The sequence below is a fragment of the Lissotriton helveticus genome, chromosome 1_1 (genome assembly GCF_964261635.1).
Source record: "Lissotriton helveticus chromosome 1_1, aLisHel1.1, whole genome shotgun sequence".
NCBI classification, from domain to species: Eukaryota; Metazoa; Chordata; class Amphibia; order Caudata; family Salamandridae; genus Lissotriton; species Lissotriton helveticus.
Genome location: NC_136057.1, coordinates 1,184,505,558 through 1,184,529,571, shown reverse-complemented (window position 1 = coordinate 1,184,529,571; position 24,014 = coordinate 1,184,505,558). Strand labels below are relative to the sequence as shown.

General features: G+C 45.7%; 1 protein-coding gene and 1 long non-coding RNA gene across 3 annotated transcripts in view; one reads left to right on the top strand and one right to left on the bottom strand.

Annotated features, from left to right (window-relative positions):
- The window catches only part of FBXL13 (F-box and leucine rich repeat protein 13), a 1,354,404-nt gene that overhangs the window by 1,199,492 nt on the left and 130,898 nt on the right, over nucleotides 1-24,014 (top strand). The window contains exon 19 of the mRNA XM_078679367.1: nucleotides 10,341-10,475. Within this exon, the coding sequence (XP_078535493.1) occupies nucleotides 10,341-10,475 (135 nt within the window). The remainder of the gene's footprint in view (nucleotides 1-10,340; nucleotides 10,476-24,014) is intronic.
- The window catches only part of LOC144822187 (uncharacterized), a 534,981-nt gene that overhangs the window by 380,207 nt on the left and 130,760 nt on the right, over nucleotides 1-24,014 (bottom strand). The window lies entirely within an intron of this gene.

Here is a 24,014-nt window from a genome sequence, read left to right as displayed (position 1 = left end):
GGAAGAGACCTTTTCCTCTGATATTGTCCCAAAAATTATTTCATCCAAGGTATATGTTGACTCCGTAAAAGACACATTTTTTCCGAAATGCACCAAAATCTCCAAGTGTTCTGCTACCTGAATGAAGTGCTTCCTGAGTTCACCTTCTTTCAGCTCCTCCGAACCATCATGCTGCTACTAAAGTGCTCTCCATGCACTTCAGTAGCAGCTGACCCCTTTCAGGCCTGAAACGCAGCAGCCATTGCTTGCTCCACCTTCTATTTGCTAACACCCAAGGAAGGAACGACTTAATGGGTTCTTTGGGGAACAACCAGAGGCAGGAGAGTCTGATTGTGAATCTCTCCAGTAGAACATTGAATACGTTGGAGACACAAATCCTTGAGAAGGGACTAGGCTTTGTTCCCACTCCAACACCTGACAGCTTCACTGAAATGTGCGAAGTAAAACAACTTTTCTGGAAGGTACGTCTACGCTCCTTCTTTGCAGATAAACCAGACCAAGACAAAACTGACACAGGGCTACGTAAACCCTCCACCTTTACCCCCTCCGACTCGATGGTTCCCCCTGAGATACTAGCCTTTGAGAGGGCGGTGCTTAGGAGTCTGGACACTAAACCAACGACCGTCTCTTACAAAAATCTTAGCACAGCTGAGAAACAAGCTGTTCTAGCACTGGGTAATGATACCAACATAGTAATTAAACAGCCAGAACAGTACTCACTATGACAGTGAATGCAAACGTCAACTCTCTAATGCCACCCATTACAGGCCACTTACTACGGACCCCACAAAACGACTTAGTAGTACAATTGCTAGTCTTGTTCTAGAGGGTGAGACGAATGAGTGGATCTCAAAGAATGAAGCAGCATTCTTAGTCACCACAGACCCGGTCATCCCGTACTTTTACACCCTCCCGAAAATCCACAAAGGGATATCACCAGTCCCTGGGAGGCCCATTGTCTCCGGCATTGGCTCATTGCTTGAGCCACTGTCGAAATTCTGTGACTATTTTCTCCAACCAGTGGTAAGAAAAATTCCATCTTTCTTACAAGACACCAGAGATGTCCTCCGCCTCATCGAATCCATTGAGGGGAGGGAAGACGTGGATCTCCTCCTCACCATGGATGTTGAGGCTCTGTATACTAACATCCCTCAGCAAGCCACATTGGAAGCAGTAGAATCCACCTTGCTCTTAGAGGAGTGGACCTCTCCAACCCCAATCTCGTTCATCATGGCATGTGCTTCCCTGGCATTGACGGAAAATTTCTTTCAGTATGGATCCCAACTATACCACCAGATCCAGGGGACTTCCATGGGTTCGACTTTTGCTCCAAGCCTGGCATGTATTTACATGGCAACTTTTTAGGAAAACACTATCAGATCTGCACTCAACCCCTACCTCGACAATATCACCCTGTGGCGCAGGTATATTGACGACATCCTCATTCTCTGGAGAGGTGACCGCACAACTTGTGAGGCTTTCTGTACCTGGGTAAATCTTCAAAACCCTTATCTCAAATTTACCGGTACCATCTCCGAAACCACCATCCCCTTCTTGGATCTCTGCATTAATCTCAATCCAACTGGTCTCAGTACAACTCTATCGAAAAAGTACTGATAGAAATAGCCTCTTAATGTACAAAAGCCACCATCCAAGAGCCCTGAGGGACAATCTCCCCTTTGGGCAATTCCTCAGGGTCAGGAGGAACTGTACAGAAAAAACAGATTTCCAAAGGGAAGCAACACTCCTCCAACACAAACTGCAGGATAGAGGATATCCCACCAGACTACTTAACCAGTCGCGTAAAAGAGCACTGAATAATCCAAGGGAGAGCCTATTGGAGAACCAACCCAAGCCCAAAGACGATCAGATAACTTGTGTCACCTGCTTTACTCCAAACTCATCATTCCAGAAGAAAACCATAAACAAACATTGGCCTATAGTGAATTCTGGTGGATTAGAAATCCCGAACCCCAGATTTGCTTTCAAAAGAACGGCTAACCTTAAAGATGCCCTAATACATACACGTCCTAAGAAAAATACCACTGATAACCAGAGAACGTTGTGGAACCTTCCCCCAGTGGTGGGACACTTCCCTTGTGGCGGTTGTGCAGTATGCCCACAGACAGTTCAGTGTAAAGAGGTTAGAATCTCAGACACTTTTGTGTGGCAACTTCGCAAACACACTAATTGCAACAGCACAAGATGTGTCTACATGATTACATGCCCCTGTGGGAAAAACTATATTGGGATGACTATGAGGCACATCAAAGTGAGGATTATGGAGCACAAAAGCAACATCAGGTGCTCCAAAACACATACCAAACTGTACGAACATTACTGCCAAAACAACCACTCTGCAGACAGTCTCACATGGCTGGTCCTGGAATCCCACCCAGCCATTTCCAAACAAGCACTGTTCAGGATTGAACAGAGATGGGTCCATCGCCTCCGACTGGACTCACTTGGGTTAAACGACTCTGTTCCATGGGCTTCCTTGGGTGTGTAATCCCTCTGACCCTCTTAGCAGGCTATCTGTTTTCTCCCCTGAACATCGCTCTGGTCAAGAAATACCCGTTGTACAGACCGTGCACATTAACATTCTGGCAGAAAATCATCTGGGCGATATTTTACACCCCCGCAGGCTACCTGATTCCTTCCTGTAACATCCCTCTGTTAATGTAGTCTCCGTTGTACTCCTCCCAATATGTATACATACCATGCACTATTACATCTGGGCAGAGAATCATATGGGTAATACTCTACACCCCCATAGTGAAGTTGTCATTTGCTGATTTCCTACTCTTGACTCACTTTAACACGCCGATTCCTCCCTTCCATAATGGCCGCCGCTGTCACCAAACTGCCTAAGTTTAGGTTTCCTTAGCCGACGCACATGCGCGGTTGCGACTAAGGGGGCGGTACCCCGGCGGTGAGATGCGACTGTGCGCACAGAGGCTAGATACTTAAACATTGGCTCTCTAACGCTGGCCGTTACCAGCTGCTCTGCGTCTTGGCTCAGACGCCGTTCGTGGGGTAGGTGCACCGGTTAGGACCGGATGCCGCAAAAGGTGAGGCACACTTCCTATTCTGCCCTCCGTCCACCAGACTTATGATCGGTGAGTCTTGGCTGTTGTATCTCTTGGATTCTCGGGAGTTCGGGTCTCTGATTAACCCGTCGCGACCGTGCCGCGGTACTGTCTGTAGGTCTGTTTGACTGTCGGGTGGGTTGGTGCGTTGTGCGGGGCTGCCTCGCTGCTCCGTTTTGCGCTTCCTCGACGATTCTGTCTGGGGCGCGATGCGGGTGCTGCGGGCGCCTGTCTCAGCGCACCCTGAACCCTAACGCTTTATCATCAGACCTGCCCATACTAAACCAGGGAGCGGGGGTTATATCGGGCTACTCCGCCACTTGAAATGAGAGGTAGACTGCCAACCTCCCAGTGTCTGCCCTTGATGGTGGGGAGCCCACACGCCCCTTTGCTACCAACGGCCCAATTACCTTCACAAACAAATCGCCTTACCATTCTACAATGATTCCCCCCTATCAGGTACCATACCTCTTTAGCCGGTCCCACGGGAGCAGACTGTGAGGTACCTCAGGGAATCTTCTGGGGTAAGCCTTCTCTTAAACAGCCCTTTCCTGCAATACAGCACTTTTTGCCTTTATCGATGTCACCGCTGCATGTTGTGCCATAAACTAGTTGGTCACGTGAAACCAACACCAACTTGTTATGATATATGCACGGTTTTTAATCCTTCACTACGGTTGTTGTGTGTGTGTGCCTGCACTACAGTTGAGTAAATCCTTCACATTTGAAGACTTCACTGACGCTGCTATTTTGTGAATTGTTTTCATTTTCATCTTTACAGGTTATAATACTGCAGCAGGACCAATTGGCCTGCATTCCGGTATTACCGACCATAAAAGGTTGTATACCTCATTGTAATTTTTTATCCTTCACCATTATTTTTCACTGTGTGGTACTGGTTTACCGAGGTCCTGAAGAATTGCCATCAGGCAAGAAACATGTTGACCATACTTGAGGGTAGTAGTTAATATTGCTCGGGTAGCTCCAGGGCAGTTTACCTCCCCTCACACCCCTTTTAACCAAGGGAGTCAACCACGAGAATAAATTAGGTTGTGGACTGACTCACCTTTTTTAAACTTCACTTTCACGACACGACCACACTCCCCCTGCCCTCTCACACGCATGCACCATATGGCCGGAACAAAAGATCTCCGATAAAGAGCCCCGGTTTCGGGAGCCCGTCAGACATTGCAGCGCCAGTCTGACGAGGAGCAGAACCCATATGATGAAGCATGACACCTAGCTTGCTGGGTGTGTGAGGGTTTTAGTTCCAACTAGGGGATTCCCCCCTCTCACTAGCACACACTCTCCTCTGTTCCGTCACTCTTCCCGGGGAACTTTGTACCCTCTTTTTGCTACTTCTTTGGGGAACTACCTGAGGAATGCTTATCAACATGCCTGCTTTTATTGTGCAACCTTTCTAGGTTTCTTCATGATTCTGCAGCACAAAATGTCAAATCATTGTCTGTGCACAGGAAAAATGTGTCCTACTTTATTTAATTGCTAGGGAATGAAGTATTGTGTCTGTGTAATGTCTTGAAGTACCACCGTCATTCAAGAATCAGGCACAGGTAGTGGTCACACTATGCATTACTCAGCAGCAGCCAAATTGGATGCCCTAGTGAAATAATTGAAGCGGGGAGAACCCAAGAGGACAGCAATTATAAACCACTAGAGCATGTGGTTAAATCAAGTTGTGCCTGATTTCATCATACTTGAGAATTGACCCCGCATAGTTCTTTAAAGGAACTTTACATTTTCTTTTCAGTATTAGGCTTGCTAGACCATATCCTCTAAAACATCATAATTCAGAGGTAATAGAAAAAGTACTTGCCATCTGTACAGCAGGATAGGCAAATGCTGACCATGACACGGAATAAAAAAAGACAAGCATTGGCAAAGCCAATAGGTCTCCCCTTTGCAAGTGCTATTGACTTTGCCAATGTGTTTTAGCCATGTTGTACACCAGCGTGGCTGCTGTTCAGCATGGCTGAAAGTTAGTGGCATAGAGGAGAGTGGCTTGGAGTGTCGTAGAGTAGAATGGCGAAGAGTGAAGTAGAGTGTTGTAGAATGTGTGGCAGAGTGTGTTGTGTATTGGAGTGGCATAGTGTGGAGTTGCGTAGAGTAGCATACACTGGAGTGGCATAGGGTAGAGTGGACAGGTGTAAAGTGCATTGGCATAAAGTGTTGCACGGTATAGTGGCATTGAGTGCAGTAGCATTGAATATAGCGTAGAAGAATGCAGTGTCGTAGAATGCTGTGGCGTAGATTAAAGTGGTGCAGAATGCAGTGACGCAGAGTGGAGTGGCGCAGTGGTGTAGAGTGGTGTGGAGTGGCGTAGATTTGAGTGATATAGAGGGCAGTGGTGTAGAGTCAAGTGGCATTGAGTGCAGTGGCGTAGAGTGCAGAGTTGAGTTGAGTGGCATACAGTGCAGTGGCATAGAGTGGTGCAAATGTTTTCCTAGCTACCAACTCTCTAAGGCAAGCTTCTTCAGCTTTTATGACACTGTAGCTGTATCAGGGAGTCAACAGACTGGCTCCTGGAGTCACCTTCTCTGTCTAGGACACCACAGGCACAGTCATTTCTTTGACTGCCCAATGTGCAGAAGTTGCAGTCCAGTCATCGGTGCAGCCTCTCTTTGCTAGGTCCAGGGAACAGGAAGACAGTCCTTCTTCATCCTCTATCCAGCACAGACATGGTGTAAGGTCTGGGTGGCACTTTTATGCCTGTATCTTGCCCTGGGTATGTTGTGACTACTACCCAATAGGCTACCAGGTCCCCTCCTGCCTAGTGATGACTTCCTGCAAATTGTGGTATGTGGTTAGTCTAGAATGCACCATTCCACCCACCCACAACATGACAGACACGTCTCTTTGGTGTGTGGAGCTCCCTAGCCCATCCCAGAGATGTGGCTACCTGGGAGTTACATGCCCACGGAAAAAAACGATTTAGCAAAAGCTTCTTCCTCTCTGTTCGAGATGCCAACCTGTCTGCTAGAACAAAGGAGCAGCCCCTCTTGTGTGTGACTATCATTTCTGATTTAAAAGCGGCTTTCTAGTTGAAGCTCAACTTAGGGTCTCAGCCCCAAACTGGGTATTCTGTCAGGAGATGATCACACTTCTACTCTCTGCAGATCCTTTGTGTTCCTTCCAGAGAGTTGTTCACACCTCTACCCTGGAGTGCAGTTGGTTGTCTCAAGGAGAGCAGCTTGTGTGCAATCGTAAACTATCACTAGAAACTTTGGGCAACTAAGTAGCAACTTTCTAAAGTTGTCATTTGTGCAAAATTTACATTAAATTCTACTTGAGCAGCACGTTGGGTATAATGTAACAATTATGTTGATACCATGAAGTATCAAATTTGATAGTGTAACTCTGTACGCGCCAATGGGGCCTCTAGCCTTTCCACAGTAAAAACAACACTAGGGAAAATGTTCTAAAACACATACCCATCTTTTTAATATAATGCACTCTGTCTTTAAGGCTATTGAATCTTATAAATATTAAAAAAGGATGTCTGGGTTCTGCCATTTCTTTAAACTGCAAAGCCGAGTTAGCAGTTGAAAACCTGTTCTGTCAGCCTGTAACGGCAGGCTTCGTGTCATGTTTAATTTTCTCACACTCGTGGGGGCACAACTAGTGCTGCAGTCCACAGGGGACACTTGACTTTCAGTTACCATATACTAGAAACTTATAAGTAAGCTAACTTATGCCAATTGAGGATAAGCCAATTAAACATACTCCTTTTATGGGTTAGAGCTCATGCACTGCGGTCTTGTTAGTAGAGTTCAGTGCATTACAGTCATTACACTAGTCATTACACCAGCATGAAAATCCAGCAATAGTAGGGCAAAAAGGTGGGGGAAGAGCCTGCATAAAGGGCATCTCCTCACAACAGTATATTCGATATATGTGCAACGGTATAATGGTATTTTAGGATTTTCTTGTATTTGTTCTCCATCCCCTCCCTTCTTGCCTCTAACTAAACTATGTTAGCACTAAAAGAAGCCTGTATGAGTTTCCTACGTGGCACAAAGTCTGTATCTGAATTCAGCAGGTTATTTTAAGCACCTTTTTAAATTAGGATTTTTCCAGTGCAATCATCAAATTCTCCTTAATCTTTTCCTGATTCCTGTCAAACCAGTCACTACAATATTAGGCATACTTCCGTACGTCGTAAATACCCTTGGTCCGTCAACACATTACACTCTGCTAAATATGAGAGCTAAGTTCCAGATGCAAACCCAAAATGAAAACCTAAATAAATCAACTAATGCCTTCTCTTTCTGGCTCTTTGACTCCACTATACTTACTATAAATCTTCCTAAATCTTTTGTAATATGCATACACTAATTTCTTCAGCTCTTGTGTGGCTCTCAATATTTTTGCTCAATTCACTCCTTTCTCTGGCACCTTCTTTTTCAAATGATCTCTCACTTCTTGCTATTTATTCATAACTAGATCAGCTGGGACATTATTTGGCTGAACTCTTCACAGTTCCTCTGTGGGCCATGAAACAGCAGCTTTGCATTCTGTTCACAAATCTTTAGTATTGACGATCTTAAACAATATTTTCAAATCAATCGAAAGCTCCTTTGAAATAGTTATTATTGGATAGTCACTAATCTGTTAACTTCTGTGCACCACTTGTCTGGTTCCTCTCTCAATTTCTGAAAAAAATGTCGTAAAAGCATGGTCTTCACCCCTACACCAAGCATATGTACATAAGTCCCTCCATGCACTTCTGGCAAAGGAAATTCTGTCAAAATCATTTCTGTCTGAGGTTCACTCATAGCCACATTCGGTTTCTTTTCTGTATCAGTCTTTTTACGTTTAGAACCAACTTTCTTCTTCCACTTTTTCCTGTATTGTTTCAAACCCCCAGTTTTTTATGGTCACATACGTCTTTATTATGAGCTTGCAGATTCATTAGGCCCATATTTTCTATTTCCGCCCCAGTCAATTCCAAACGCAATCTCCTGGTATTGCACAAATCAACATCAAATGTTTCTGTTAAATCTTCAAGCTTATCATGAGCCTCTTTCACATACCTCTCTGATTCTACAAACACATATCTTAATTCATCTGAATTATATACAAGTAATCTTTTTGTGTCTACTGTACCTTGCAAAATCTCTCAAAATTCAGTTTTCAAAATAGGAATATTAATTGTTCTCTTCTCAGGTGATGTAGTAACTACAACTTGAACCACAGAGACTACTGTATTCACATCAGTTGTTATCCCACTAGGAACAGGCAAAACTGACAATGAACTCTCCAGAGGAGCACTTCCACTTGCAGTAACAAGCACTCCTATTTCTTTTGTACTCATATATGGGTCACCTGCACTCTGATCAGGGATTGGTGGCCTTTGTGTCTGTACCTGTGCACCATCTGTGTGAAGAGGAGGTCTAGAACTAAGCAACTCATTTAGGAAAATATCATCCTCATCTGAATCAATTTCTTCTTCTTTTTTTTTTATTTTCATTTTTAGAATCACAAATTTCCTTTTTTTCGATTCATTAACTAGCCCTCACAACTTGCAATATATCCTTTCTCCACACACTTTTCTGAATGCCCCATTTGGAATCCAACCAGTGGCTCGCTGAATTTTTGAACTACTTCTTCATTTTCTTTCTCTCCTTTTTATGGTCACTCGATCCTATTCATTTAATACATCAAAGGTAGGTCTACGTTGTGGCTTTCTCTCACACATTGCATATCTCAGGAAATTGCACTTTTTAGTGTTAAAGGTACCCTCAAAAGAAAATTGCATATTCTTATTGCTAGAAGTGAACGCATGCCAGTCGTTCAACTACACATACATATAGAGTATGACACCTGTCATCATTTAGAATGCAGAAGAAACTTCTGGAGAAATCATCTCACCCTCCATAACAAACGATCAGAGCTTTAGGCTTTTTCAATACAACACCTATTATTCTCACTCAAAATGACTCAAACTCTTTAAAATAAACAATCGAGTGACCAACCAATCCTAGCACGGCTGTGGGAAGGGTCCACCAATCCCAATGTGACCATTATTCTAACATAGAATATCATCTGGAGGTGTTACAACAAACTAGTTGCATAAATAACAGAAAGCAACTGTGAATTAATGCAATACAATGTTTAGACAGGAAGAGACTTAAAAGTAACATAATGCTTCCTCCAGTTAATTCTTAGAATACTACATAAAGAGCGTGCATCTAGCTGCATGTAGTGTAAAGTAAGAAAATAAACAGATAATGGCATCATGATGCAGTATCCATTTTAAACAAAGATGGCATAGAGGTCTAGTTAGATTAATCCAGGAAAATACATAAAAACGAATTTTAATGATTTTGTTTCAATTGCAACAGCTCTATATTAATGTGAATCAAATGCAGATCAACTATTATTTATGAACATTTTAGTGAAAACACACAAAAACTTAGTCACTATTTTACAAAGGATGAGCTTTCAAACCTTTGTAATACTTTCTAAAATACAAAGTGAAATGTTAGTGTTATTATATTTCAGTAGTATGAAGGCGGCACCATCCAGTGAACCAAAAATAGTACATTCTTTTAAAGATAGGGAGGATTAATACATGTTTTGGGCAAGTACTGACAACTTATGAACACAAAACAATACATTTGGAGTGCTAAATTCCACATTCAAAATCACAGAATCAGGCTAGATGGCACTCACTTAGGATGGAGAATATTGGCCTGTATTATGATGTTTTCCACTATTTTAGCTTAATATTACAGTTGCAAAGTAGTAATAGCAGAGGGTTTCCCTGCAAAAACATTTACAAAAACAGTTGTTCACATACAGTTTGCATGGCCATTCCAATCCAGCAAAAATATAGAAAGTTGCTCCTTAAAAATGTTGCTGAAACTATGTTTCCAATGTGGTAATTGACAGGGACCACACACACTGGTGTTTTTAGGGGGCAGTTTTTATTTTTCACAGGGAAAATTATTTCTTCCTCATATATTCATTTTCATTTTCCACCTCGTGGAAAATCTTCATGAGTAACTATTGGTCAAAACACTCGCGCCTCAAAATCTAGAACTATAAGAGTACATAACCGACTTCTGAAAGCAGGGATTGGTGAATCAGTCCCTTCATTCTAACATTTTTGAATCCCATTAAAAAAAAAAAAAATCTTTAATAATGTAATCTACATTTGTGTGACTTCTCCTGTATCAGAAATAGAGGGAAAGTAGGCAATATTGATTTGCACTTTGCTTTACATTCCAGAAATTCTGCCAGCAGGCAAAAGATGTGGAACGGCTGGACATCTCCCACTGTCTCCATATAACCAACCAGACATTGAAATCATTGGCTTTCTGCTGCCATTTTATCACTTCGCTCAACATTGCTGGATGTCCTAAGGTAGGTGGAAGAGCTGATTTCTGTGAGTTCAGGTGCAAGAAATTACCTTGTGCATAGTATCTGGTGCTGCTCCTCACAATGCTGGTTATTTCATGCTGCCAATATGCATTCATAATTGGAATATGAAAAGAAAGTGTAATCACTACACATTACCCTGAGCGCAGTGAACAAACAGTGGTGTTGGAAGCATTTAACAAAATGTTATGGCTGTTGAGAGTGATTTAATGACATTACTATCTCACTGTGGAAAAATCGATGAAAGGGGTGCTACAGCAGTTTGCAACATACAGCATTTTGTGCTTCTGTGCACAGGGAGCCATTTCCCAATTGCATTGTTCTATAATGGGGAACAATTGCACTTGTGGAAAGCAAAAGTTATTCTCCCCTCAGAATTTTGCTTGTCTATCTGTATGTATATAGTGATACTAGAATAGCGTGAACCTAGAAAAGAAGCAATGCAGCACTGAATAACTGGCAAGAGAAAAGGGGCCAGAAGTATGACCATTCACGTTTGCGAGTCGCAAATTGTGTCAATTTGCGACTCGCAAAAGTGAATGTACAACAGTGTCTCAGACACTGTTGGCGATTCCCAATGGATTAGCAAATTGCGTGCCTCATTAATATTCATGAGGCAAGCGCAATTTGAAACCCCATTGGGAATGGCTAGCAATCCCAGGGATGGTGACCACCGTATCTGGGACTGCTTTTTAATTAAAGTTTTTTTTTTTTTAATTGTAGCCCGTTTTCCTTAAAGGAAAACAGGATGCATTTATAAAAGAAAAATTAAACTTTTCAGTTTCATTTTTTAAGGGCAGGCAGTGGTTCCTGGGACCACTGCCTGCTCTTAAAAAATATTTTCGCACCCATTCACAAAGGGGAAGGGGTCTCCTGGGGACCCCTTCCTGTTTGTGAATGGTTTATCACCTATTTGGAGTAGGTGGTAAACTGCGAGTGTTTTGCTGCCGCAAATGCGGTTTCAAAACAATCATCCATTACATTGAGACTCGCTATTAGGAACGCACACCCTTGGCATGCCCCTTCCTAATAGCGAGTCGCAAACCATATTTTGCGATTCGTTAATAGATTACTGACTCGCAAAATATGGTTTATGCATAGGGCAGACCCAATTCTGCAGTCGCAAATGGGCCGAATTCCCGTTTGCGACTGCAAAAAACGGTCAAACATCTGCCCCAAGGAGTACAATTAAGTAAAGCAAGCAACTGGTATGTAGTGCTGTGTGTGGGTGGAGTTAACACATCTGAGGTGGTTATTTTCTTGGCAATTTATGTTGGGGCATCATTCCTTATGGCTCCTTCTAATGTATACTTCTAACTGCTGCGTACTCACCTTTAGAATATCCCATAGATTCCTGACTGGATCAGATGGACTTTTTCAGCAGTGCATCCGTATTCAAGAAGGTGGCGCTCTGTTGTTTCTCCAACTGTGCTCCTTTAAAACCGACTTTGGAGAGACTACTGCAAGCAGATGTTGGTTAAGGTCCCCCACGAGGTGTGTCTTTGTTACTGGGCTCTGGTAATAAAGCTAAGTTGTGTGGCCAAAAGCTTCCTTATTGATCACACTTTCCACGCTAGTCTCTAATGCACCAACGCCATTGCAGACTCCGATAAATGACCCAGTGCTGATGCCTGTGGCAAGCCACAAACCAAATGCCGGCCTGAGCACCTCCGATGCCACCCTACAGAATAACTAAATTGCGACTAGTTGTCATGCTACCTGATCCTAACCAGAGGCTTCTACCGCAACAGTTACCAGCAGAGGCTTCATTGTGTTTTTGGCTCTGACCGTATATCAGAACAGGCGGTACCCCTGATGATGGGGGAGGGGTGACGTACTTCCACCTAATTATGTTGGTGATGCCTTATACCTTGACTTGCAAAACTCCAGTGGACTTGATACCTCCCCTAAAACAGAGCTTGAGTGTCCAGATGGGATACCAATGTAAGCAGTAGAGGTTCTGAGGTGCTAGAATTGCAGTTATCTTTAATTGAGACCAAGACAAATGTTCTAACGGAGATTCTCCAATCTTGGCCAGCAGCATCGGGGCACTTTCTCCCAATCAATGGCACTCTCATGGATGCTTTGATGGCTATGTGTTTGAAACCATGTTCTTGTCTGCCTGTTTGTTGGAAAGTATCCAGGAGGCAACCCAACTCAGGAAAGTCTCATTGTGCAGGCTTCGAATGTAAGGTTAAATCCATCTAATTTCTGAACATCCCTGTAGATAGAGAATAGAAACTGAATGATGCTTTTAGCAGCCAGATGTTTTTATCTTCCAGCTTGGTTCATAAATGCAGCTTTCCTGTTACGCCATCACAAACAGCACCCCCGTTTATCTTAAAGACAATCTTGCCATCTCTGGTGGTCCTCTGCACACCTGCAGGTAGGACACCATCAGACGGCAGACGAAGAACTGTCACTAAGAAAAAGCAAGGCAATAGACCCTTTCCATTTAAGCACCCAGGATATGGAAAATCCCCATATCCACCAGGACGACCTCAACCCTGCTCCAATTCAGGAAAGAGTTGAAGACATACCTCTCTAAAGAACACTACATCACATCAGTTGTTGCCCTTATGCAACTTATTTTACCCTGTACAGCACTCTGCTGCCTTTTGGCTAGGTTTGCGGTATAAAAATACCAAATACATACATAGACCACTACACACATTCCTTATGGTACATGACAAGTGAGATCTTGCTGGCAGTCCCAGAGGACTTGGGCTGCCCTGGCTCAGACAATCCACGATAGGCAGGATACTGCAAAATATGTTATTCTCACAGGCTTGGACACCAAAGACTTGATTCGCAGAGCAGTTGGCACTATTGTTGTGCTTCAAAGGCACTCTCAATCTAGCTATATTCAAGCATCAATGGACTAGACTGTTCAGAGAGAAGGCGGATTCCGTGCTGGAATTTTTTAAAGACACTAGGGCCACATCACACTCTTTGTGCCTACAGTCTTCTGCATCTGGAAATATAGGAGCAATTTGATGGTAGTAACTTGAAGGTAATAGTGATGCAGCAGACTGTTCAACCTTTATGGAACCGCGGACATGGCACCGGTAGGCATCGCACAGAACAGCAGCAGCACCAGTCCTCTAACTCCCCATCTCTGGAATAACGGCTACGAATCCACTTCAGTGGGAAGCAGGAGTCATTATTTCCTCCCCCAGTTGGCGATCCATGACATCTGAAAGATGGGTCATGTAGATTATTCAAATGGCCTATGCCTTGCCTTTGTTTTCCTTCCCACTTTAACTTTCTTATGTAGCAGAACGAATTTCAAAGGAGCATCTGTCCGTCCTGCTACAGGAACTACATCTCTTGTCTCCAAGGGTGCCATTGAATGGGCACTGGAATCGAAGAGAGCGAAGGTTTACACTACTTCCTTGTTACGTAAAAGGACTTGGGACTTAGGTTTATCCTGGTCCTTCAGCATCTAAATGCTTTTCTGCTCACATTGGCTTAGATTCTATCTTCCCTGGACAACGGAGGCCAGATGATGTCCCTTTACTTGCAGGACCCATATTTTCATATACCTGTTCTGCAGTCCCACAGGTGTTACCTGTGGGTCAAGGTAAGCCAGGAACACTTTAAATTTGCTGTGCTCCCCTTCGGCCTCACCTAAGGCCCATGGGTGTTCATGAAAGTGATTGCAACAGTTGATGCCCCTTTTCAGAGTCTGGGAGTTCATGCATTTCTGTACCTTGATGACTGACTGCTGAAGGCGGCTTCACTGCAGCCAAAGAGCCCTCAGGATGATGATAACATTCTCAACATCATTGGGTTTTAACAACAAATGAGCTGAAGTCCCATCTGATTCAATCACAGTGGCGTTGAGTAAATCCCACAAGAACAAGTGAATAAGAAGTTGACACGTTCTTTCACTTTACCGTGCCCGTCCAACTCCTCTCCCACATTTCTCTTGCTGAGCCTGGGTCAATTCTGCGCCTCCCAGAATTTTGTCAGAGCCGAAGCAACCCCCACCCAATTGAAAGAATTCTATAAGGCTGTGCTTTTCATCTTTGGGTGAACTGACCACTCTGAATCACCTTAGGGTCCCATAGGTTCGGAATGTGTCATGACTGGACTTCCGCAGCCGGGTTTGTCCTGGACACCTCTCCAGGCACTAGCGTGGTCTCTCCTCCTAGTGTGACTACGGAGGAAGGGCTTTTTTGCCATGGTGGTGCAGAGATCGCTACTCGTGCCACCATCCTCAGATCGACTGACGGAGGATCATCTCTCCCTGTTGCATCAAGAAGTGCAGGCTCTTTTAGCCAAAGGAGCATCGAGGAGGTATGTGAGGACGCGCTGTCCCTGGAGGCCCCGACTGAACTTTTTTTCCCTCATTTTTCTCTCTCTTCCCTTCTGTGTTTTCAGACCTTCCCCGAGGAGTGCCATGCCTTTAAATCCCTCGGCTTGTCAGGTTATGTGACGGAGTCACATGACTTCCAACACGTCAAGACGGAAGACACCGGAGGTGGAGGGCGTTCATTGGGACCGTCTTGTGGAGCAGGGGAGGAAGAGAAGCTCATGAGGACCTTCGCAGTACCACCGTGGAACGATGCAGGACCATCCCGAACGGAGAAGGAGGAATCACCCGACGTCGAGGAGACACCCACGGGGGAGAAAGTGGAAGGTGAAAGAGACGGGCAGCCTGACCCTACCTGGCAACGTGGAGACTCCCGCCACTGCCCAGGAGGGTCGTGGCTGAACAAGGTACGAGGACGCCTTGGGTTGGCGGTGGGGCACGGCATTAACGAACCTAAGGGTGGGGGTGTAAAGGGAGAGAACCCCTAGTTCCAGAACCGGGCGTAACCTGTGCTCATGTATCGTGGAAGGGTATACTCAGATGTGAGTCCCTTGCTCATTGCACCATCAGGATTCAAGCAAGCCGGGCCGACGACGCCTGAAATGGCAGAAACCGGTCCCCGGAAGCTTGTTTCCTTCCCAGTATAAGAATTGGCTTGGTAGTTTGGTTTGCCCTGTTCCCATCATGCACTGGGACAGGAACAGACTAATTTGCATATAGCCAAGTTCTGAGCTGGGATGGTGCAGTGAGCTAAAAAACGGTGATGGATCAAGCCCTGATCTTTGGACTGGGTAAGAGTGGTCTGCTTAATTCAGGCACTCTGTTCATCACCACCCCCTTTTCTGAATCATTTTGTCCACCATAATCGTGGAAGGGTATACTCAGATGTGAGTCCCTTGCTCATTGCACCATCAGGATTCAAGCAAGCCGGGCCGACGACGCCTGAAATGGCAGAAACCGGTCCCCGGAAGCTTGTTTCCTTCCCAGTATAAGAATTGGCTTGGTAGTTTGGTTTGCCCTGTTCCCATCATGCACTGGGACAGGAACAGACTAATTTGCATATAGCCAAGTTCTGAGCTGGGATGGTGCAGTGAGCTAAAAAACGGTGATGGATCAAGCCCTGATCTTTGGACTGGGTAAGAGTGGTCTGCTTAATTCAGGCACTCTGTTCATCACCACCCCCTTTTCTGAATCATGTGCTCATGTAAAAGCGCTTCCAAACATTGGTGATGGTAGTGGTGTTATATTCCCTTACACTCCCTTCGCTACCCGCAACATTTATTGGAAGAAGAAACCCCTTCCTTACCACTTCTATTGTTTCTTTCTTTTCCCACGGTCCTGTCCACCAACGAGGCGACCATAAAAGGGGGAACACAGCTGCCCATCCGAGTCCACACCGCCAGGATAGAGAGGAAGAAGGGAAGCGAACTACGTCTCCCATAAACCCTTGTTTGAAGGACTGGATTACCACTCCCCTAACCACTTGGTTGAGAACTGGACTACCATTCCCATAAACCCCTGTTTTGAACAACTTATCAATAAAACCTCAACCCTGTTAACAAACCACTCACTTGTCCTGGTCTGCTTCTCTGCCACGCCGCAATGTATCAACACCAAAAGTAGGTCATGGTTGCTATTCTCGCTACTTTCTGGTACCAAAGAAGGAAAGAAAACTCTTATCTATTCTACATCTGCACCCTCTCAACTACTTCCTGAAAAAGAGAAATTCAAAATGCTTGCATTGGCTCAAGTCCTGTCTGCCCCGGACCCTGAAGATTGGATGGTAGCACTGAATTTGCAGGATGCATATTTCCATATACTCATCCTGCCGACCTAGAGATGTTACCTGCAGTTCCCAGTAGGCCACGAGCACCTTCAGCTCACTGTTCCCCCTGTTAGCCTCACCATCGCCCCATAGGTGTTCACGAAAGTGATGGTGGTGGTTACAGTCCATCTGCGAAGGTCAAGGGCTCCAATCTTCCCCTATTACAATGACTGGCTGTTGAAGGCAGGCTTGCCCAAGGCCTTTGTCACCCATGTTTAGTCTACAGCAGACCTCCTTCATTTACTGGGGTTCACTATAAATGTGCCCTGGTCACACCTGACTCCCTCTCGGATTTCTTCCTTTCATCAGAGAAACTTTGGACACAGTAGAATTCCACTCCTATCCTCTGGAGCGGTGAGGCTATGATATTCAGGCTAGGATTCTGATGTTTCAGCCACTATCCTGGATTTCAGTGAGACTGACTCTAAAGCTTCCGGGTCTCCTGACCTCCTGCATCCTCCTGGTAAAGCATGCCCGCTGGCATATGCAGGCTCTGCAAGGAGACCTGAAGGCCCAGTGGGTAAAGCATCAGGGGGATGTCTCTGGCGTGGTCCAGATATTGGAGGGAACTGAAAAAGCGCTTCAGTGGTGGCTAATGTACCACGATTGGGCCAGTGGCAGACCCCTTTCCCGGTCCCCACCCAGATCTCACAGTGGAGACAGATGCATCACTTCTGAGTTGGAGTAGCCATCTGGGAGAGGTGGAGATCTGAGGATCCTGGTCTACTGCGGAGTCTCAGCTCCATATTAGCATGTTGTAGCTGAGAGCGATTCACTTGGCATTGTATTCTTTCTATCCATCAACAGTAGGCTAGTTCAGGTGTTCATGGACAACAGCACCATCATGTGGTATTGCAAAAAGCAGGGCGGATGGAGTCTTGGACCCTGTGCCAGGTAGCCATGTCTCTGGACAAGGCTGGTACACCAGGACTCATGCCTGTTTGTACAACACCTGGTTCCTTGTGGACCATGAATGGCATGTTCACCCATCGGTTGTGCAAGGTCTATTTTGTGACTGGGGATACCCGTGATTAAATCTATTCACCTCCACCGAGAACGTGCAAAGTCAGCACATCTGTACATTGGAGTTTCCAAGTCGGCTCTTGAAGACATATTTTGTCGGGAGTGGGGTTCAGGACTCCTGTACTCCTTCCTGCCGATACCACTCATGCCCCAAGTTCTGGAGAATATCAGAATGGCCGGAACCAAGTCACCCTTTTGGCTCAAATTGAGCATGAGCATCGGTCCCCAAATGAGCTTGCCCTTTCGGGAAGTTTTCCTGTGACTACAGCAGGGCAAGGTTCTGTACCCGAACCTGCACATGCTTCCTCCTTCATGTGCGGAGATTGATCGGAAGCAGTGAGAGTCTTCGATCTTCCTCCTGAAGTCTGTGAGGTCATCTTTGCAAGCAGGCTTCCCTTAAGAGGTATCTTTCAGCTCAGCTTTTTTGCGGTTGCCAGATCAACCCTTCCTGTTCATGTCCCTGTTGTGACATATTTTTTAAGGTTTCTTCAACATATACTTCCCACAAACATTTCAGTTTGCCCCAATAGGACTTTAATTTGGTTTTAACATTTTTTAATGTGTTCACCCTTTGAACCCATGCATCACGATCAAGACAGTCTTTTTGGTGGCCATCACTTCGGCCAGGAGGGTCAGTGAGCTGCAGGTGCTTTCTGTTCACCCTCTGTATACCATCTTCTTCCCTGACAAACTGGTTCTCCCACCCGTGCCTCTTTTTTGCCAAAGGTGGTGACACATTTCCATGTCGGCCAGAGCATCATGCTGCCTACATTCTTTGCTCCGCCTTACCTCTCCTAGGAGGAGAGTCTCCACCACCTAAACCTGAAAAGATCCTTGTTTTCCTACATCAATCACACCAAAGATCACCAGGTGGAAGATCAGCTCTTTGTTGGGTTCACTGGAGCAAAGAAGTGGGAAAAAGTGTAGAAACGGACCATCTCCAGCTACATTGTTACTTAGTATTAAGATCTGCTATGCTTTGGCCAAGAAACAAACCCTTGAAGGCTGACTGGCTCATTCCATCAGAGCCAAAGCTGAGAGCACTGTGTTAGCTCACAAAGTCTCTGCCCTGGACATCTATCAGGCTGGGACATGGGCATCCTTGCACGCGTTCACCAAACACTACAGCCTTTACAGTCCGGTCTGTTGTGAAGGGCACTTTTCCCATTCAGTCCTCCAAGACTTTTCTTCTTAACCAGTTTACAGACCCAACTCTGAGGAGGTATTGCTTTGGTATCTATTCAAAGTGGAGGAATCTCTGGCTAGAAGTCTCTATCAGATGAACAAGCTACCTTTGGTTTTTCTTATCTACTAGTGAATCTATTTGCTGAAGATTCCTTACTGGCTCTCCCATTCTCCCCATTTCTGTGAACTGATCTTCCTATCTATGGGGGTTCATTGGCGCTGGGGCCGGAACCAGCAGTGCGGAACCCGATGGAGCCCCCTTTGAGCCTACGGGGTTCAGATGTGCGCCGGTAGGGTCAGGCCACCCAAATATGAAGAACATGGCATCATAAAATTGTTTAAGCTGGGTGGGGCTCCTGGAATAAGGGAGGGTAGGGGGGGAGTCCATAGCCAACCCAGGTGCAAGTTAAGAAGAACGAAGCCTAGAATGCCAAGACTCCGTCGCGTCGGCCGACGTACGGGCAGAAGTCGATGCACGGTTCAACTTCTTATGTTTGTTATACTTCTTACCTGACCTACTCGACGACTTCGAGTTGGAGGACGAAGACTTAGGACTTTCAGAGCGGTGTCCTGACCTTCCTCTCGACCAAACCATGAACAAGACCTCCGAGGAGAATTACTGGGTACCGTGGGCTGAGCAGCAGAGCAACTCCCTTAAAGCTTTCAGAGCCCACAGAGTTGTGGTCACGCTTAAAGCAATGTGGGTCCGTCACTGACATGGCACAGTGACAGGCACCACACGGAAACCCGAAGTCTTCTTAGACATGATGGAAAAAGCCTACACACCAAAAAGGAGTCGACAAAACATCAGGAAAAAGCCTGTCAAAAGTGACACAGGGTAGCTCTCTTCACGGATCCACGCTGGCTGGTGCAGAAAGAAAAGAAAAGAACTGACAGCGCACTGAGGTGGAGCCTATATAGGTGACACGGACGTCACTATGGCGTGGATGGCGCAGACAATGTCACACGGAGCCAACCTAGCCTACCTACCAGCACGCAGGGGTATTGCTCAAAGAAAAATATTCTGAATCCAGTCTGATGCCTGGGAAATTCAAAGGAAAAGAATCTGAGGCTAGATCATGTCCATACCAGATAAGACGTTACCGAAGATAAGTAACTTGTCCTTTGAGCTTTTTATGTCTCAGTGTTGAAATACGAGTGCACTCTGCCAACTGGTACAGAGCTATATCATCAGAGCAAGATCTCTGGAGTCCTCGTGTCTTCAGGGGGCAATTGAGGAAGGGGGTCTATTGGGAAATCCAACACTTTCTGTGGTTCCCAAAATTGGGGCATAGGGGCATAATGTAAACAGGACATTAGTGTTCAGTGCTTTCCAGGGATACCTCAGTATGTGGAAGGAAGAGCATAATACAGCTGAAGATAGAGATGCCTTGTGAGAGCTTTGTGGATACCTGAATATCAACATGCAAGTGTGTCAGATAGGTCTGCAAAGACGTGCAATTTGGTAGCTGTGCAGGGTCGTCAATACTGGTAGAGTAATGCACAACATAGCTCTGCAGACGTGTTTTGTGGCTGTTCTGTGGGGTGTCTCAGTATTAGCATATGGAACAAGATGGAGCAGAGATGCATTGTGAGAGAATGTGAGGGAGACACTGGGTGCACTTTCCCTAGTGACGGTACAACACGCATTTCCCATAGTGACGGTACAACCCACCTTTCCCATAGTGACGGAATAACCTTACAAAATATGGACTGGACTCCTTACCCCCAATGAAGAGAGCGAAACACTGAGGCTGGCACAGCTAATAGCGGACACTTCCCTCCTTCTGCATAACGTCAAAAGGAACCCGGATGCAGTCTGGCTGGAAGGTGCGATGGGAAACTACGTCGACCAATCAGGAGCCACAGTGAGCGGTCAAGAGTGGCAGAAAAAGGAAGGTGACGACACAGCTGGCACATCAGCAGGGGAGAGACCAGAAGAAGATTGCCGAAGATCCCAGTAGCTGGAAGAAAGCAACATGGACGCCGGAGCGGGAGAAACCAAAGAGGAGATCCCGGAGACGTGGACAGAAGAGTGGTGGATCCCGAAGGATGCACAAGCCGCCACAACTCAGGAGAGTTGTAGCTCTTAGCGGTACGTGGTGGACGAAGGGGCATAGGGAGGGGGTGGAATGGGTAAACGGGTGGCGGGAGGCGATATTTAAGCAGGGGCAGGGCAGAACTCTCACTATAAGGATAGCCCTCACATACCCATCTGGCTTAAAACCCCTATACACGCCCACCGGACGTCTCTCCGCCTTGACCTTTCCCTCAGAATCTCCTATTAAACCCTATCTATTTCACACGGCTAAAACACACATACCTTGTTTAAACCCTTCCCTCTCACATGGTTTGGTGGGGTACCTTTATTTTGTTATAAAAGGACCAGGCTTTGACCAATGCTTTCTTTTGTTTTCTGAGCCTACTCCGGGATCCCAGCACAGCGAAGGAAACCCGTAATAGGTTTCCTGACTGATCAAGGAGAGAACGGCCATCAAGGTCTACTAGGACCCTGAGGGAACTCCTACAGAGCCGTATACCAGCGGATTAACAGACTTCCTTTCCCATACAACCACACTTTTGATTTATTCAGTCTACAACTTTACTTCCCAGTATACTTTTGTAACCTTAATAAAACTCTCATTATTGACCCCATACGGCCTCCTCGCTTCTGCTTCCGACCATCCCTCCGACAGATATATATGAATGTATCAGTGGCTTTACATCAGTGCAAGTCAAAGTTAAGGTGCACTGTGGGCTCTAGGGATGTCCTGGTGCCGGGACAGTGGTGTAGAGCAGAGTAAAGGTGCATTATGAGAGCTCAGATGATCTCTCAGTGGTGGCACAGTGGTCAGGAGCTAGTAAAGGAGCACTATAAGAGCTCTGGGGTGACAAAGAGTAGCACGTCACTGCAAGTCAGAATAGAGGTGGATTGTGAGACCTCTGTGGATGTCTGAAAGCTGCAACACTGCACCCAAAACAGAATTACAAGTTGAGCACAAATTGTATCCATGTTGCGGGGGTGATGGGGGAGAATGAAGGGCACGGAGGCTGGACCGAGGTATATAGGGTTTTATTTTTATAAAAGGTCCTCTTTTTCCTCTGTGAAGTTCGTTCTCTTGACAATATGGCCGGATTGACTCCTCCTCCTGCTTTTGGTAGGGGAATACTTCTCTCTCTTTCAGGGTGCAGCGCTTCCTCGGTTGCTCCACCAAAGTTCATGCGAAAAAAAATAAAGCGAGGACCAATATTAGGAAGGGTTTCTAATGAAGAATACCCATGTAGGAACCCGGGGTGTGTCAGGGTCACCGTGTTTCATGCAACTAAAGCCGACATGTGCTCCGTGAACTTTAACACAAGGGTCTTATGCTCATTACTCTAGGGGCAGCAGCAAGCAGCACACCAGACAGGCTCTCCGGGCATTACGCGGTGTCTCCCTTCCTCCTGAACCACCCAGTAACGCGCTGCCGTACCTGGTGGAGCCACACTCCCTGGTGAGTGTGGCTGGGCGACTCGCGTTGACGGTGGCCTCCTGGCTTTCCCTTTTCCTCTGGCGAGACCTCCTCTCCTTCTGCCGCCTCCGCTCTTCAGGACGACTCTTCTCCGTTCTCCGTTACTTCTCTCCTCACGACCGGCTCCAACTCCATGGAACTTGGCTCGGTGACGTCACACGCCGTTCTCTCCACTTACTTGCTTATTACCAATCCGGCAGCGAAGACGTCAGTCAGGGGCGTGGTTTCCTCCTGGCAACTCGCTCAGTTAAAGGAGCCTTCCCCTTCTTCGTTGATGTCTGGCCGGCCGGTCATAGAGTCGGGCTGCCAGTTGTCCTGATGTGGGGAAAAAGAGGGAGGGGCAGCCACGTCAGACACCCACCAGTCCACCACAGGGGTCCCTTCTTCCGAGGGTACACTCTCCCCGCTACAATCCACTACTGATGTTAACCCATCTGAATTTTTGCCAGTAAAATCTAGTACATATCAGGTGGGTGTATAGAGTGAATTACTTGTTTTAGCACCTCAGCTCAAGGTGAAACATGCACAATTGTTTCTAACTCCACGTTGAGTCTGCAACATAGAATTGAGTGCAGATTCTGAACCTGCTGGTTGCATCTCCGTTCTTTGCTCACAAGGATTGGAAGGGTAAACTGAACTGAACACTACAAGTAAAAAAAGAATAAAAGAAAAACATTTGCAAAGCCAATAGGTCGTGCCTATGTGAGATCTATTGGCTTTGTAGGAGTGGAGCGGAGTGGCATTGCGTGGAGTGTAGTTGCATTGTTTGCTTTATTTGGTGTGGATTGTAGTGACACAGTGTGGAGTGGAGTGGCATGGCATTGTGTGGTATCGAAAGTTGCCCGAGTTGTCACTGATTTGCCTTTTAGCACTTCAAAGCTTTGTGCTATGTAAATGAATTCAAATCCAATATTAACAATTATCTCGACCTGTGATCTGTGTAAACTTCTAGTGCCTTTGACCTGATGCAGGAGCTTGTTAGCATGCACAATGCTTCTGCGAGAACTGATTAGTTCACAAATAAAAGCATTTTAGACCAGAATGGGCTAGTGTACGAGGGAGCAACATATATTGTACCGTGGAAAAAGGAGATAGAACCAGCAACACATCATGGTTATGCACAGCTACCAAGAAGGGAGCATGTGCCCCAACCTTAGGCACCACATTCACACTGCAAAGCTACACCTTGTCAACCATGCACTCCTAAAGGGCCACCAGGCAACCGATGTGAATCAGAGCATTGCAGCCTTCTCAAGGATATGAAATGCTTCATAAATCATACAGTGCAATAATTCATTACCTTGGCAGAAGGGGAATCGGAGTAATTCATTTGCCAGCATGACAAATGCGTGTGTTAAACATATTTTGCTGACATCTGCTGTTACCCTGAATGGAACATGTTTGAATCCTAGCAGGATCAAATCAGAATTCCATCCTTCTGATGTTGACAAAGTGAGTACTCATAAACTGGATTACTAGTAGCAGTTGTTATTTGCAGAGCTTATAGATTGCGTTATAGAACGCTATATAAACACAAGTTATTATATTCTTACTACGGTTATTACCTCGCGCCAAACTAGAGGGCTTCATCAGGATGAAACTGCACGCATGTTAGATATTTTGGGAAGAATAAACGCCTTGCTGGTCTTGCTAGTGCAGGT